We start from the raw sequence: 17219 nt of genomic DNA, 5'->3' as shown, positions 1-17219 counted from the left end.
GAAGGTATTATTTGTCCATTCCATTTGCAATGACGAACACATTTTTTTTTTTTTACAACATTAAAAGTACAAGTACTTGGGCATAGACATGCCTTACAAAGGCAACTAGAAACTTCAAATGCATACAAGGTGATTATGCTTTTAACACATCCTTATACTATGGATTTCCATAAAGTAATCTGACCAAAAGTAGACAGTAACTCTACTAAGGAAATATTTATTAATACTACATGTAACGGCCATTATAAGATGTGATTAGACCATGTTTCTCTTCAACAACAGCGGAGTGCTCACAGTAATAGCCCATATTGGTGAGCTGTAACAAACACAAAAGAGAAGATGGAAGCTGTCTTCCTCATACAGGTTGAACTCTGTATAAAACCATTAGTGATGGTCTTCCTTTTACAGCTTATAACACAAGCTTAGCTGTCACAGCCCACCATGAATAGCCCTGCATACAAAGTGGATGATGAAGAGTTGTCTGGTCAGTGCTGGTATACTCTGAAGAGGGATGGGGGTTTAGCCTGGTCTTCCCATATCCTCGTAGCCTACTAATTTCATTTGTAGAGAAGGTCTGGAATGGCCCAATTGAGATACGTACATTTAAAAGAGGCGGTAACTCCATTGACATTTGAAATGCACGTTGTACCCAATCGCTAACATTTTGACATTGTGGCATTAAAAAAATGATTACTGGTTGGAGGAGTACACTCCATTGACGTTTGAGATACACGTTCCCCCTCCCTTGTCCCTCCACTGTTCATTGATTGGCCTGTTGTCTGGTAACAACACTAAAGACCAGAACATCTTTCCCAAATGTAACATGGACATCAATTGCAAAAGGAAAAAATAGCGAGCGCTCTATAGTCTTTTCTCCAGGTTGAAGGGGTGCATCTGGTTATTCCTTTTAGGGCTTGACAGACTTATGAACTGTATCCAAAGCACTCTCCTTTGAGTCAAGGTAGTCGAAGTATTAAAAACCCTTTATTTTACATCGGGGTAAACATGTTAAAAACGCCGACCGATTGATGAAGGCCAGACGGCTGAAACCGGTCAGTGTTTTTAACATGTTTACCCCGATGTAAAATAAAGGGTTTTTAATACTTCAACTACCTTGACTCAAAGGAGAGTGCTTTGGATACAGTTCATAACTCTGTAACGTGGACATTTTTTTTTTGACTAGAGCTTACATATGGCAAGACCAGGCTAGTTGAGGGTGTGGGCGAAAGGGACAGGGCAAGATATGCATCAGTGATTTGGCTTGAGTCTTTTACAGGTCTCGCTATGAAGTCACTCCCCACAGACGGACGACAGACACGCACAGACAAACAGACCGACCCACACACTGTAACTCCCTGACGAAACTTTTTTTTTTTTTTTCCAATCCTTCAACCCGCTACGCTATGTGGTGATGGCCTCCATGATCTCATGGCACAGGCATTGGCAGAAGCCGTAGAAGACACACAGTACAAGCGTGGAGGGCACCAGGCTGACCAGGATCACGCCCATCGTCAGCTGCTGGATCATGAGCAGGTAGATGCCCAGCGGCAGCGAGCTGAAGTAGACCAGGCAGAGGAAGCCGATGAGGAAGCGGGGGATGGTGCGCGACGTCCACATGCGGCACTTCTGGATGGGCAGGTGGCACGGCAGCGAGTCCAGGCTGGGCGGCCGGTACAGCCGCACCATGTTCAGCATGCTCATGGTGTCCGAGGACTGCGACTCCGCCGGCACCTCCATGATGGTGATCACCAGGCAGTCCGAGGAGCTGTGGGATTGGTCCCCGCTGCCGCCCCCACCACCACCGCCGCCGCCCCCACTGCCGCCCCCTCCTCCACCACCACCGACCACGCCGCCGCTCAGGCTGTTGGGGGTGAGCAGCACCTCCCCGGGGGTGATGGAGCCGCTCTTCCTGGCCTGGTCCTGGTAGGCCAGGATGGCCAGGATGTTGCTGTCGTCCTTCAGCAGCCAGATCTCCTCGTCGGGCACGTGTGTCTCGTGGCGGCAGAAGGGGCAGCTGATGATGCTGGGCGAGGACTCGCCCGTCTCCACAATCTTCTTCAGGCATTTGGCACAGACGCGGTGCGTGCAGCTGAGCACCTTGGGCTTGCGGGTGCGGGTGTCGTAGCGGTTGTAGCAGATCTTGCACTCCATCTCCTCCACGGTGTAGATGAGAGGCTGCGGGCTCTCCACCGCTAGCTCCAGCTTTTGGCTCATCCTGAGAGAGTCGGGGGCTGGGGGTGGGTGTCAAGGCGAGGTGTGGTGAGGTGAGGGTGGGGTGTGTGGGAGTTGTGGGACAAAGGGTGAGGTGACGGTAGTGGGGTAAGGGGGGCTCAAACTCACAAAATGGCACAGCAAAAGCCACAAACAAAATGACACAGGTTTCCCTGTTAGTAAATCCCTGATGCACGGTTTTGTTTTGGAGCTATTTCAAGTCTCAATACAATCTTTAAAAAAACCAAAAAAAAACCATACACAGCCTGAACCGTTTACAGTCTGTCTACAGTCTTAATACTTTATGGCACTCAAAACATTTCTAACTAGGTCCTGATATGTTTGCAGAAGCCAGTATGCCCTGAAATGACCATACTCAGGCATTTACAGATAGTGCACAGTGAAGCATGCTTACAAATACTTCGAATATCTTTTAGAACAATCTTAAGCTATCAGAGAGACGGTGGTGATGTTACTGTCAGTCTATGGTAGGTTGCTTTCTTAATAACACACTGGGTAGTAATCGGTCTCCTTTAATTTTCATGGTTTTCATGTCAGCAGCTGAGCTACTGATAAATCTGTATTCAGATTTGTTCTTCATTGAAGGCTGCATTTACCAACACACAGATGTGATGTTTTTTTACATTGCTTGATGCGTTTTGTATTGTTTTTTTTGTTGTTGCTAATAATTTATATTAGAGAAAAAGAAAACCTGCATCCAGTCTTTTTCCAAATAGCTCTACATTAGGTCACCGTATGGCACCGAAAAAAATAAACATAAATAGTCCAGCTCATGTTCTGATGCCCAGTTCCGATGTCCTCCCCTTCGGGAGGAGTTGGCTCATCACATCCTTTCTGGAAGAGAAAATGTAGAAGAGAGAGGGGGGGGATCAGCATTTATATCCCAAAAATATTACCCAGCAATGCAATTAATATGGAATATTAAAATAGCACCAGGCTGAAGTGAACAAAACAAACACTCAGAACAAATTCATGTCTGTGCTCTGTCCTTCCACTGAATGACCTTTTTTTTGCCTTGCTTTATAAAATGGTTATTCAAATCTCTGTCGTTGCTCGTAAAGTCTTAAGAATTGTCTGTGGCACACTCAGGCCTGATGGCGCTTCGGATATCTCACATTTCACATAAATCTGAAAAACCTTTGCTGTTCTCCTTGGGCTTCCCTCTCAATCCATCATTCTGCTTCCTCCAGCACCTCCACAACTGACACCTCCACCTCCGCCAACACCACCGTCAGTGTTGCCAGATTGAGCGGTTACCCGCCCAATTGGGCTACTTGGGATTGCTGTCTGCGGGTAAAAACGGGGAAATTTGGCCATTTGGTGTTTTTTTCCTGCAGTTTTGTGCCCATAGAAATCAATGCAATTTGTTGAAATTGGGTGGAATTTAGCGCATTTTGGCGGTTATTGAGCTTTTGGGCGGGATCAGGCATATCTGGCAACACTGACCACCACCCCCACCACCAGACGCCCACCCACCCTTGATCAGAGACACAGGCAGATGATTACGTCAGATGGAGTCACCCGCAGCAGTCCTGCATGTGTGAAACGAGCAGTGGAATTTATGGTTGCACATATTACCATGGCATTTCCATCATGTACCCATGTGCCTTGATTGGTTTTCGACACTGGGCCACACACAAACATCATGCAGTACATTGACACCTGTGCTGATGGAAACCAACAAACTGGAGAATGAGATACAGAGTGTACCAGGACAATAAATGATGACAGATTGTCTTCCCAGTATGATTGTGTGTTGTTAATATTTTGGTGGCTGTGGTGAGTGGCAACAGCCTTGGAACTCAATTGCTGTGTGTTTATGTGTATTCACTATCTCAGTGAGTCATCCATGACCAATGCTCCGTTGATAGGCATTCATCAGAGGAGGAGAGCACCATGTCACACAGTGGCAAGATAAAAGCCAACAGATAAGACCAGGCTGCTGCTGGGTAATACTGAATCCCACTCCACACGAAGAGATGGTGTAATTACACTTTCGCTGTATTATACAACACTTTTTTTTCTTTTTCTTCCACACCCCCACTCCTTCTCTCTTTCAGCCCCCTCCTCCTCCTCCTTTCTTCCTCTGTCTCACTGAGCGCAGGTTGTTAGAATTTGAACTGTGTCTATAAATAGCAGGCTTGCGGGGCTGGAGGATACATAGCAAGCTTTATATAACAAATTCCTCGCCACACACACACACACACACACACACACACACACACACACACACACACACACACACACACAATTCCACAAGATGTGTTTATACTGTATCACTAGATAGCATCAAGATTGGGACACCTCACCTTCCTCATCAGGCCCTTCAGTGAGAAGGATAGCGATGTCTAAAACTGGCCAGCCTGTTAGTCTGCACAAGTGGAAATCTTTGGGTCATTTTCCCCCCCTAACCCAACAGATGGGAGAAGGCACATTTCAGTGTGCCATGAGTCTTTAATTCATCATCTATTAAAAATTCAGTGGCTGGTGTCATGGCATGTGAATAGATTAAACGCACAGCAACAGCATGGCAGGATTTTTGCTTTGGCGTGACAACTGGCTCGCCACATAGTAACTGCATATTTATGAAAATGGCTTTTCAAACACAGTTTTATTATGGATTTGATGAAGTGTCTTGGGCTACAACAACTTGAGAAGTGATTTTTGTTGGAAAACACTGCCATGTTATTTCTCACTACGATGAATCTTGTCTACTTCAGCTGAATTTGCCTCCCATCTAGCCTCAAGCTGTGACCCGCTCATGTGCATTAGGTATTGCAGGAAACACCGCCGTGCCAACTGACCTCTTAGCCAAAAAAGACCTCATCTAGCCTATCACAATAGCCCAAATTAGGGATGGGCGATATGGAAAAAAACAATATCACGATATGGATTACTTTTATATCACGATACGAAATATATCACGATGTAGCACAATTACATACGTTTTCAGTTATTCTCTTTATTTGCTCTTTATTTTTTCATGTCACAAAACAACCTTTCTTTAACATGGATCTTTTTATTCTTATTTTTACAGTTACATTAACGTATAGTGTATATTGTGACAACATGAAATGTAATTAAATGATATTCAATTGTATAAAATTGATAAAATTACTATCACGATATAAACAACATAGGACAAAGGTCACAATATACAGTTTTTTATCACGATAACGATGTATATCGTCATATTGCCCAGCCCTAGCCCAAATAACTACCTATACACGGTCCTTGCTCTACCTGCACCAAGGTAACAGAACCGATAGAGGGGCATGATGGTTAAACCTCCATGTTATCACCCTTTAACTCCCTTAACAGTGGAATTATCTCATCTGATTGGCTTCAACACTATTTCGGACATCACATCCTGTGGAAGCACTAACATGCCAGGTGGCCTGTTAGCCAAAACCTCATCAGACCTCATCTATCCCAATAACAACAGCCAAAATAACAGTCGAAAGATTCTTCAACTATGTCTGACATCACATCTTGAGTGGGAAAGTAAACGAAACACACTGTGCTGTTTTGTATTTTCAGCACAGGTCTTTGCTGAGGTGTTTAAACTATAGTTGGAGCACTGGAGGACGGCGGTACACCTGTAGCACGTTAGACTAGTGTGGAATCTCAGGGGCTGAGAGAGAGAGAGAGAGAGAGAGAGAGAGAGAGAGAGAGAGAGAGAGAGAGAGAGAGAGAGAGAAGTGCCTTGATGCCAGCTGGATGGGAGAAAAACAGACAAACACCATCTGTGCCCTGGGCCCTGTGCTAAGCAAAAAAATGACATCAGCCCACCACCTCCTCTTGCTAAGGCCTATTCTGAGGTGTGATTCGTTTAAAGAACCAGGAGAGGCATGCATTCTGTTCTATCAGACTGTGGAGAAAAAAAACATGAACTGCATCTCAAGCAGAAAAACGAAAATGTGGTTAAACTTGTAGACGAGCGCTTGTTATTTTCTCTTCAATATTGTTATCAGCCATATGAAAATAAAGTACATGGCACACACTTTGAGATATATTACTTCTCCCATTTTGTTAATGGGAATGTTTACATGACAAGAGACACAGAGATGGAGCGTGAAGAACAGATTAAATCTGAAAGCAATCATGACATGAATGAATCATGAATCTTAATGGCTACATTTTAGACTGTCTGGTTAATTAAACACCGCTAAAAAGCCAGGCAGACAGTGCAGCAAGTGCAACTCCACAACACCTCGTAATTTTTCCAATATCTTGGAATAAAAGCCCTACAGTAAAAAAAAAAAAAATCATTACATCTAACAGTGCTTGGGATTTATTTCATTACAGCATCCATTTCAGGTAGAAAATGTTGCACGAGGATGACTCACTGAAACTATTACCCTTCCTGACACAATTACGATAATGTCTTGATTATAAGACTGTGGTCAATCCGTTTTGGTCTGGGGCTGGAAGGCCATTGAGAGAGCAATTACTGAGGCTGTGTGAGGCCATCCATCATGCTAAGACACATGGGATATCCAAAGAGCTCGGAATAGGAAAGGAGATCACCCAAAGAAAGACTAAAAATATTATGACAAACTGAATTCTAGGCCATTCGTTTTGTGCGTGTGTGTGTGTGTGTGCGTGCGTGCGTGTGTGTATGTTTCACAGCGACCCACTGAAGCGTGCTTTTTGAGACATGATGTTTAAGAGGCTTGTTGCCTCGCGTTGGAAAATAATTACTTATCATAAAAGGACTGATGAATGACTCCTCGGCACGCTTTAATGGATTTTTTATTCAGAGCTTCAATGCAATTCCACACTGGCTTTGCTCGCCTGAATCTAGATACAATTATTTGTGAAAAACAGGCCAAAGGTTACTTTTTTTTTTTTTTAAAGATGTTCCTAAATTGGGTGTTTGAAAAGTTCAAGATACCATGGTAATTTTACTGATGAGGAGGACCTTGGTTCATAGTGGAGGATGATGACCTACAATAGGAAGCACCCTCTTACTTTTACATTTCACTGGAAAAATGCTCCTCAGATAAGTATGAGCCAACATCCCCAGGTTAAGTTATGTCAAATTTTCTTTACATGCACTGGTCATACAAGGAATTTGAAATGTAGGCTAAGTGAAAACTAAATTATCTTCTACTAGCCTACATCGACATTTAGCCTACATACATTGAACATCCCCACATGTTAACTTTATGTTAGGACCTATCGCCGGCTAAGCTTACCCTGTCTGTTTGAAATAGGCCTTAGCAGTTTCAGTCAAACCCAATAGGTCTGGTATGTAATTGAAGTATTCAAGAGAACTAAACAATTTGCTTTTATCAGGTCTAGCCTTCTTTTTAATGCCAACTTAACTCTGTGTGTGTAGCCCAGCTTTTTGCTGTAAGCAATAGTTCAGGTCTGAATGTCAAATATATAACCATAAATTGAACCAGCTGGATTAAATTGCACCAGGAGTAGCCCATAGGCTACATGGGGAAGCATTCTCTTTTTTAGACTGGACTTACTGCAGACTGCATGTCCCTTTCTGAATTACAAATAAAGGTTATCTTCTTGGTGAGGTCTGTATTGAAACATCACCACATGAAGTTAAGTAGGCTAGGTTTTATTTATTTATTTGCAGAGTGTTGTCAATAGTCCAAGTATTTTTTTTTTTATGTTTGAACGCAGCTACAGGTAGGCTATAGCCTACACTTAGGCCTGCTACACTGCAGTTGTTGACAAAGATTTTATCTGCTCTCCGGGGGTTGCGCGAATGCCATCAAAAATGGACTCCGGGGCTGCATAGTCCACTATGTCTATGGCATAGTCTACATGTTGGGAAGCCTGTTGGTCGCATCTTTCAGTCAGTAGCCCACTAGTGTGTCCATCGCAATTCCGGACAATTGTAACATGGTTACAAATGTAACATTTCAGACGTCGTTCGTCAATCACACCAACACAGTTTGTTTTGTTCTCAGGAGAAACTCGGGGACACTCGGAAATCATTGGAAACAAACGTGCATGTAAATGTAGTTAAAACGCACACTGGCTCGTCTACATTTTGCGACATGACTCTCAACATGACAACATAGTGGGAAAAAATGCCGGTGACGCTCCACTGTACAAAAACATTAGAATGTGCATGATAGCATAATGATTCTTTTTCGTGTAGCCTAATTAATTCGGAATTTCTGCTTACCCTTGGGCTGTGCAGCATGCTCAAGACCCAGTGGCAACACCGATGCATGAAGCAACATTCGCCGCAGTTTTATGCACTCACCCTTAGTTCTTGCCTGTAGGTCGACCCTCTCCCTTGAGCGTGTCTGTCTTATGTCTTTAGTCAAGGTCCGAAGTGACTGCACCTTATCTCTCCTGTATTTTTATCCCGTTCTTGTCGCTTGCTGGTGAGTCATTGGCGGTCTTCAGGTCCCATCTGCCCGAATGAAAGTGCTATCCCTCCATCCCCCTCAATGCGGTAGTGCTGGAGCATCACCCTGCACTGATTTCTCCTCTGGTTGCTGTGGCAACAGGACTTAGTGCATGCATGCAGCCTCGGAGAAGACTTGACTGGCAGTCAATGGGCTATACTCTTTCTTTACATTAAATGCTGAAAATTGTGCTATGGAAGAATGCTGTGTCATTAAAAAAAAATGCACGATGACAACCTGTGGCAATTTGGTCAGCATAGGAACTGTTGATGTGCAAGTGAGCCAATCTGTGAAATTGTGCAGAGAGAACAAACAGGTTACACTGGCCAATATAGCCTATGCATTGCATAATGCAAAGTGTTGAAATGTATTGGTCTTGATGGGTGATGCCCCATGTTCTCACTCACAGTGCCAGCTGTGGTGTTGGGGTTGATATACAGCGATGAGTTGATCAAGTCTTATTACGCCTACTTTGTCTCGTGCCAGCTGTTTGCAAAACCTTTTGATCACAGCCTACTTTGGTGGCTGCTGGACTCTACTGGGGCAATGTAACAAATTAGGCTGATAGATCTGGAATGGAATGGATCTGGAAAGGAACAGGAATGGTGACAGCATCTTTTCATAACATTCTTGGCTGCGGTTACAGAACTTTTTCTTTTCTTCTATTTTTTGTTTCTGTTTTTTTTTTTTTTTTGGGGGGGGGGGGTATCTTTATTTGATAGGACAGTTTGAGATGGTGACAGGAAGCAAGTGGGAGAGAGAGATGGAGGAGGATCCGGAAATTTCCTCGGCCCGGAACTGAACCCGGGTCCCCGGCGTGACAGTGCAGTGCCCTACCGTTTGAGCCACAGCAGGGTCAGAGGTTTCAGAATCTTAACCCAAAGAGCTGCAGGGATATGATTTAGCAACCCATTACAATATTGTTGGTTTCTACTAAAGGTGCAATAAGAAAGTTATGATACAGTCTTTCTTCTATGGGCGCTAACTGATGACCTTATCCGTGTCAGAAAGACATGACCTGGGAAGCTGACTGCAGAATACCTTAGAGATCAGGCCAGTGGCCTATGAGAGAGATGCAAACAATCCAAATATCAACTTTTAAACCATGCTTGATTGGTTGGTATCCGTTTGTCTGAGAAAATGGACGTCAACAAAATGAAAATCAAGTCAACGTCCCATTTAGTCATTTTGACACACTGCACGCTACAGTACACAGAACACAAACCGGAATTACAATTTTTGACTATCCCATGCAGAAGGGGCATCACAGCAACGCAAATGGACGGTCTCATGCTCAGGGGGTCTCAGTTACGGGGGAGGAAGGAGATAATGCTAATTATTCACTCACAACAAAAATAATGGAAATGCAAATACGTACTTCGGGTTAGGGGTGGGCGATATGACGATATTAAATCGTGAATCGTGATATTGAGTAAAATATCGTCTCGAATCTGCCAAAGTGGAGAAATCGTATAGATCGTCTTGCAGTGAGGATGTTTATTATCAGCATCAGAGTGACGTTTTCTCACTTGTGTTGTTGTCTTCACTTTATTCTTTACATTATTGTATTCCAATTGTACACTTTATGAGAGTATCATCAGTGTGTTACCATTTTATTGACTGCAAATTACAAATTGCAAGTATATGAAAGTTGTTTTTTGTTGTTTTTATTTTTTGGATGGAGGATCGTGATAAAAAATCGAAATCGAGATTTCATGTTAGAAAATCGTGATACAACATTTTTGCCATATCGCCCACCCCTACTTCGGGTTACGTGAAGACAAGAAGGCGTGCCTTTATGCTTGTAACACACGGAATTTCAGATGGGGGTAGAGGAGGGAAATGACCCAGGCCGGACTTCAATCTGGGTTCCCATGGGCATGCAAGCCCCTTTGTGGTGCCTTAGTGTAGTACGGCACAGCACCCCCTGAATTTCACATTTAAGTAAGTCTAGTCAATCTACATATTTTCAAAAGGTTTTGTGCCTGAAGTATCGGGCACCAATGAAAAAAAAAATTCGGTGTTGCTGTCAGTGATTAGAAAAATGCTTGTTATTTTCTGAGAACTTGCCATCTTATGGTTTGCCAGGCCAAGTTTCATTTACCAGCTTGGAGAGACATAGCATCTGCATCACCCCCTATAGTCCATATATGGAGCCCAGAGGGGTTGTGCCTATAATCCTCTTTACAGTCTTGATTATTCTTTGCAGAAACTTCCTTTCATTCCTTCATTCATTCAAACGTCATTGTTATTTATTACTCTAATCACTTGTTGTTACTGGTTTATCACTGGTCCATCATGTCACCAATGTTAAATGCTCAGTGTTTTTATTACTTTATCACTTTACTGTTATTGGTCCATCAGTGTTACTTGTCCTGTTTACACTTTGATGTAAGTCTGTAAATGTCAGTCCTGTGAATGTCTATGTCCTTCATGAGAGAAACATAACTTCAAATGTATGACCTGTGCATATGAAGACACTGACAGTAAAAGCTGACTTGACTTGACTTTCAGCCTGTGTGATGTTGCCATACCAGACAGTGATGCCTGTGGTGATGATGCTCTCTATTAGTCTCCTCTGTAGGCCTGAGTGGGAGGACGGTAGTTCAGTTCAGGCTTCCTAACCATCTGTACTTCTCTACGTGACGGTGACTGTGTTCCCTCCTCTCAAAGAGTGAGAGCTTGAGTTTAGAAGACAGGTGAGAATGAGTTTGATGGTAAATGCAAAATCACACTAGCTTATTATTATTACTACTATGAGGTGAATGGCCCTTGCCTGTGAACAGACCATGCTTCCAATATGGCTGTCTGCCCCTACAAAGAAAGACTCAAAGTCTATTGATAGCCTTTAACCTCGTGGTAGGATTGCAAGCTAAACACACAAGAAGCACCAACCCCTGTCCACCAATCAAAAAAGCATTTTCCCCCTCCTTGTTTGATCTTGGCAGCAGGCTTTAGCAGGACAGTGGAAACAGCAGAGTATAGCTAATGAAAAGTGGTTTGATTGCTTATATAGCCCTGACCAGCACGGATGCAACCATTTTGAACCAACATGGTTTGGTCCCACACACCTTTCAGTGATCTGCGAGTCCAGACTAAAGAATATACATTTAGTCTGGCTCACCAGGCTACATTAGCCTATCAAAATAGCAAGAATGACAATAAAAAAACTGAATCAACTCAGTAGGGAAAACATATACTATGGATAAAGGGAAATGGGCCGTACATTTCTATTCCCTTGGAGGTAGTGGAGAGCTGTTGACAAAAACATTTTGTAGGCCTACCATAGTCCTAAAGCAGTCTTGCAAGATTTAAAAGCCAAAAGTGAAAGCCCCATTGGGAAACTCCCATTGTCATTGTGACACAGCCATAGAGGTAGAAAATAACACTAGAGAGGACACAGCAATTTGCGACAGCACTGGGAAATGGCAGCTGGAGCTTCCCAACTTCCGTAGGTAGTGTAGGTACTTTCAGGCAATGCAAGTCATTGGAGAACATGCCCGCCCCTATCAAGAAATTAACTAAAACTGTGTAAATATGAAGTCACACTTTAATCAAAGGCCAGATTTGAAATGTCAGGCTAAATATCTACTTAAATAATATGAGTCGATAAAATACATTTAAAAATCAAATAATATATTTTATGAACATAGTTAGCAACACACTTCAACTATTGTCCTTGTATAGTGTGTTGATGGACATTTTCACATGATTAAGCCATTTTTGACAGAGGTGAGCCTCGTTCTCCGTTCATTTCCATTTCTCTGATCTACCTACAGATAATGGCCGCTACAGATTGCCGTAAAAAGGGGGGCGGGGTCCTCTCTAGTGTTATTTTCTACCTCTATGGACACAGCACTCCACAGCACATAAGTGAACACTGCACACAATGCAATTGCATGTATCCCTCACCCGTGCAAGGGGGCAGCACGCAATGGCGCCCCATGGGAGCAGTGTGGCGGAATGGTGCCATGTAGAGGATGACATTTTTCAGGAATTCCCGTGGGTCCTGCGGGTCCTGCGGGATTCCCGTGGGATGGGAGTCAAAATTTTAGAAATGAACGGGAACGGGCAGGAGCGGGAATAAAGATGAATGGGAGCGGGCAGGAGCGAGAATAAAAATGAACAGGTGCAGGAATGTGGCGTATTTTGTCTGAAAAAAAAAAAGCCTCGTTTTTTGACGAAACGGGAGTGGGGTTGATTTTGAGTGGGAGTGGGCAGGATTGGGAGACATTCTTTTCAGGACGGGACGGGATGGGATTTGTTTCTTTTACTCCACTCCGGGACGGGACGGGATTTTTTTTCTGGGACCGGGATGGGACGGGAGTGAAAATCCACTCCCATGTCATGCTCTAGTGCCATGCTCAGCTCAGGGTACCTCAGTCATGGAGGAGGACGGGGGAGAGCACTGGTTACTCCCATCCACCAACCTGGCGGGTCGGGAGTCGAACCGGCAACCTTTGGCTATAAGTCTGACGCCCTAGCTACTTACCCATGACTGCCCTTTGGTTGAATGGACCAGATGTTTATGTGTGGACACTACCTTTTCTTTATTTGTGAGTTCAAGGTTCAATGTTTTTCTGTTAGGCCTGGAATTCATGTGCAGGAGAGTAGCAGAATATTGGCCTGCAACTTGAGTGAAACTCCAATTTGAAACACAGATGTTGTGTCTAATCCGCTACATCACAGAAACAAAAAAAAACGACAAGCAAATGGTTGAAATGGTTAAAAAGCAACATTATTCACTGATTTGAAGTCCAAATGTTTTTTTCCTACTTTAGCCTACTTTTCTGTGCAAGTGCAGTTTTGGGCAAGAATCTCAGCAGAAACTAAGTTAGTGGGCTAAACACTAACAGGGTACTGTCTAAACAACACAAAACAACACAACGTAGGCTACTGAATGAAAGGGTCATCAATCCCCACTGAAGCGCGTCTCGGGTTTCAAGTCACCTCACACCAGCCTCACACAAATAAAAGGGGAACCAAGTAGCTGCGATAGGTTTCCAGCCGAATCTGCTCTTGGCGCACCATCACTTCCGTTTGTTCAACAATAAAGTCGGACCCCGGCGGAATTTCCTTCGCGGGTCAATTTTTAGATTTCTCTGGTGTAATCCGAGTTAAATCGGAGCCATCAGAACTGCAACCATGGTAAGACTTCATGATCATACATGTTTTATTGTGTTTACAGTGGATTGCAGTGTATTTATCAACTAGTTTGTCAATAATTTGAGTTAATGAGTTCACTGTGTCCAGTAGCCAGCTAACAGCTAGCTACGACACACAGACGTCTTGTGCTCCTAGCTGAACTCTCTGCAAACTTGTTGTGGCAAACTGTTTGTGAAGTTGGACTTTCATAATCAATGGATATGGTCTTTGTCTCGAATATTTGCAATTTTGTTATTATTATTTCATTCATTCATTCATTCATTCATTCCCTGGAAGTCGGTCCGGTTGAACAGGAAGGCTTCTCCCCAGTGTTCTGAACATATCACCCCATCAAAGTTCTTCTAATTATATTGCAATAACGTTGCACCCCATATAAACCTTAGATGTTAACCTACATGCTACCATCTTGTGTTTTTATGGTAGTGCTCGACCACAGTGTGTTGCCCTCATCAGTTTGGTGTACCGTACTTCTCCCTCTCTCGCCAATGTGTACATGGAAGTGTCCCCCTTTGCCGCCCTAGTGTTGTTTCATCTGTCTTGCACAGTACATTAAATCGAATTGATTTTTCTTCTGCAGACGGTTGGCAAAAGCAGTAAGATGTTGCAGCACATCGACTATCGTATGCGATGTATACTGCAAGATGGACGTATCTTTATTGGGACGTTCAAGGCTTTCGACAAACACATGAACCTCATCTTGTGCGACTGCGACGAGTTCAGAAAGATCAAGTAAGTTCTAAAGCCTGTGTCGCTTAACTCATGAAACGCACACGCACGTTGACCAATGTATCCCTAAATTCTTGCCTTGTTTTCTCTACAGGCCCAAGAACTCCAAACAGCCTGAACGTGAGGAGAAGCGAGTACTGGGTCTGGTCTTGCTCAGGGGAGAGAACCTGGTCTCCATGACCGTGGAGGGACCCCCTCCCAAAGATGTAAGTGCTCTGTTGGTAGTTAATTGGCCATTGATGGCAAGTATCACACCTTTGTGTAAGGAGGTCTATGGTCTGCAAGCATGATTAACATATAAACGGCGTTCCTTTCAGACTGGCATTGCCCGCGTCCCCCTGGCTGGTGTGGCTGGAGGCCCTGGTATTGGCCGTGCAGCAGGCCGAGGAGTGCCAGCCGGAGCACCAATGCCCCAGGCGCCCGCAGGGTTGGCAGGGCCAGTCCGAGGTGTTGGTGGCCCATCACAACAGGTAAGCAAGTATTAAATTGACTTCAGGGTAAGATCCTCTCCCTGTATTACTGTCAACTTCATGACTGCAAAAATGCCTGGTGCTGTTGACAAATAATTCAGGAGGAGGATATGAATGTAAAATATCTGTTGTTGCATACTTCGCTGGGCGTCTGCCTTGTAATTTGTGCAGCCCTTTAAATGTTGCACCCACAACGTACATTCATGGCACGCTGTCTGTTTTCTCACCCCAGGTGATGACTCCACAAGGCCGTGGCACAGTGGCAGCAGCTGCAGCAGGTGCCACTATTGGCGGCGCCCCCACACAGTACCCACCTGGCAGGGGAGGACCACCCCCACCTGTGGGCAGAGGAGCTCCACCTCCAGGTATGCATGGTATGTCATTATATTGCATGTAGCAGACTCTTTTTAACCAAAGCAATTGTGTTAATCTGCACGCTAAGATGTTTTTGTTTACCCATAAGCGTTACGTTTTGATTGCTGACCAGAGAAGACTGCTTATGCAACACGTCTCCAAAACCGGGTGCCTCGCTGGTATGCGGCACATTGCAAGCTGCATATGCATATGGTTTTTATTTTAAAGTCTGCGTAATGAACCGCAACTTGGAAGTGCTTCTAGACCTACCGATAATTACTTCTGTGCTAGGCACAGGCAGAAAGAAGATTGTGATTCACACCACAGTAGTCAGACAGCTGTAACTCTATGCCTGGCGGAGAAGGAAAAGTGTTGCTGTAGGAACTGGCCCTTCATGTGGTGTCAAATGGAATCTGATCAAATTTTCCACCAATTCGGAAATGCAGTAGGCAAAATGTCACTCATGCACCACACACTTCAAACCTAGCAGGAGCCTGCAAACTGAGCCAGCAGATTTTTCATTTGACTGATATTCGGACAACTCTGATGCGCTCTTGTTTGATGTGTGGCCATTATTCAGTGTCGATGGAAAGCTTGCTTAAAGGGATTGCAAATTGTGTACCATTTTGGGTTCTGTATCAAGCGGCTTTCGATCTTAAATGTTGGATGTTGACGGAGCCCTTTGCCTCTTGCTAAGATAAAGCCACAAAGCATTTTGTTGGAGAAATTAAATAAACCTGAAGTAAATCTGTTCTTGTATGAACTTTTTGTGCTTCTGTGGTGTAAGCGCCTACTAGGAATAGGCCCTTGATCCTGCTAATAGTTATATATTATAAATAATAGTTCATTTGGAATTAAGTTTCATTTTATTTGTTCCTTTTGTAGGTATGATGGGTCCTCCCCCAGGCATGCGTCCACCCATGGGCCCTCCGATGGGAATGCCTCCAGGCCGTGGCGCCCCCATGGGTATGCCCCCTCCAGGCATGAGGCCCCCGCCCCCTGGCATGAGAGGTGAGCATTGGAAATGGGCGCTTTTTCCCTTGACGTCAGATACTTTTGAACACTGAACATTTCAATGCACTTGAAGGAAGTGTTCTTATGGCACAATTTCTGCCTTACACTGGTACTTATTTATCCTGCTGATTTGTCAAACAGAACTTTTGTAATCTGGTTAAAATGGCTATTTTTAATAACCTTATCTACCTTAGTGCTGTACAGTGAGGGTGATGTGTCAAGTATTAGTCAACTATACAACTTTAAAGCTGGTTCTGTATATGATGGACACGGGCACAAGGGATTTGACCAGTGAATGCACATATGGAGTTGCTACAGTGGTGTATTTGCAGAAGCATTGTTTTGAAACATGACTTGATCTGACCTGATGTCTTTTTGTTTTTTTTCACCAGGACCCCCACCCCCAGGAATGCGTCCCCCCAGGCCCTGAGCAGAGTCTACCAGGAAGTCATCATGTGAAAGTTGTCTTGAACGAGGATGTGAAATCTTGAATGAGGCTGTTGTATAGTTTGATTTTTGTATCTTGTGTTTTTTAAATAAAATGTGTCTACGACTTTGTTTTAAGAAATATGCTTGGTTTTATTTTGCAACACTACGGGGTTGGTTTATACCGTTTTATTTTTTCCTGTGGACAAGAGCACTAATGGAAGAACGGCAATTTGAATAACCACTTGGATAGGTGGGCATTCTGCATTGTTTCAGATGTCTTCCGCTTTTTTTTCTCCTATATTTCAAATTCCATGCAATTTCCAGAGGGAAAGTTTGGAGCTTGAACGTGTGAGATTTATTTTGCAAGTTTGTCCATGTGAAATATTGCCTCAGATTTCATAACTGTCGATTAAAACGCCCTACCAATGAACAATTTTGCCTC

General features: G+C 43.8%; 2 protein-coding genes across 3 annotated transcripts; one reads left to right on the top strand and one right to left on the bottom strand.

Moving 5' to 3' along the window:
* Window positions 1-1147: 1147 nt before the first annotated feature.
* LOC134463252 (E3 ubiquitin-protein ligase RNF182) lies at window positions 1148-8730 on the bottom strand. Its single transcript, XM_063216465.1, has 2 exons — window positions 8471-8730; window positions 1148-3066 (listed from the first exon to the last, which is right to left on the bottom strand). The coding sequence occupies exon 2, from the start codon at window positions 2212-2214 to the stop codon at window positions 1402-1404; it is 813 nt and encodes a 270-aa protein (XP_063072535.1). The 5' UTR covers window positions 2215-3066; window positions 8471-8730; the 3' UTR covers window positions 1148-1401.
* A 4884-nt stretch (window positions 8731-13614) lies between these two features.
* On the top strand, window positions 13615-16906 carry snrpb (small nuclear ribonucleoprotein polypeptides B and B1). 2 transcript variants are annotated; one of them, XM_063216464.1, is made up of 7 exons: window positions 13615-13766; window positions 14362-14513; window positions 14605-14716; window positions 14828-14980; window positions 15213-15345; window positions 16220-16345; window positions 16741-16906. In XM_063216464.1, the coding sequence occupies exons 1-7, from the start codon at window positions 13764-13766 to the stop codon at window positions 16776-16778; spliced, it is 717 nt and encodes a 238-aa protein (XP_063072534.1). In that variant the 5' UTR covers window positions 13615-13763; the 3' UTR covers window positions 16779-16906. The 2 variants fall into 2 exon arrangements, with proteins under 2 accessions (XP_063072534.1, XP_063072533.1); XM_063216463.1 differs by having other exon boundaries at window positions 15213-15354.
* Window positions 16907-17219: the final 313 nt, after the last annotated feature.

The sequence above is a fragment of the Engraulis encrasicolus genome, chromosome 14 (assembly GCF_034702125.1).
Source record: "Engraulis encrasicolus isolate BLACKSEA-1 chromosome 14, IST_EnEncr_1.0, whole genome shotgun sequence".
Taxonomy (NCBI): domain Eukaryota; kingdom Metazoa; phylum Chordata; class Actinopteri; order Clupeiformes; family Engraulidae; genus Engraulis; species Engraulis encrasicolus.
Note: the sequence above shows the minus strand (reverse complement) of the source record. Positions and strands in the feature narration are given on the sequence as shown.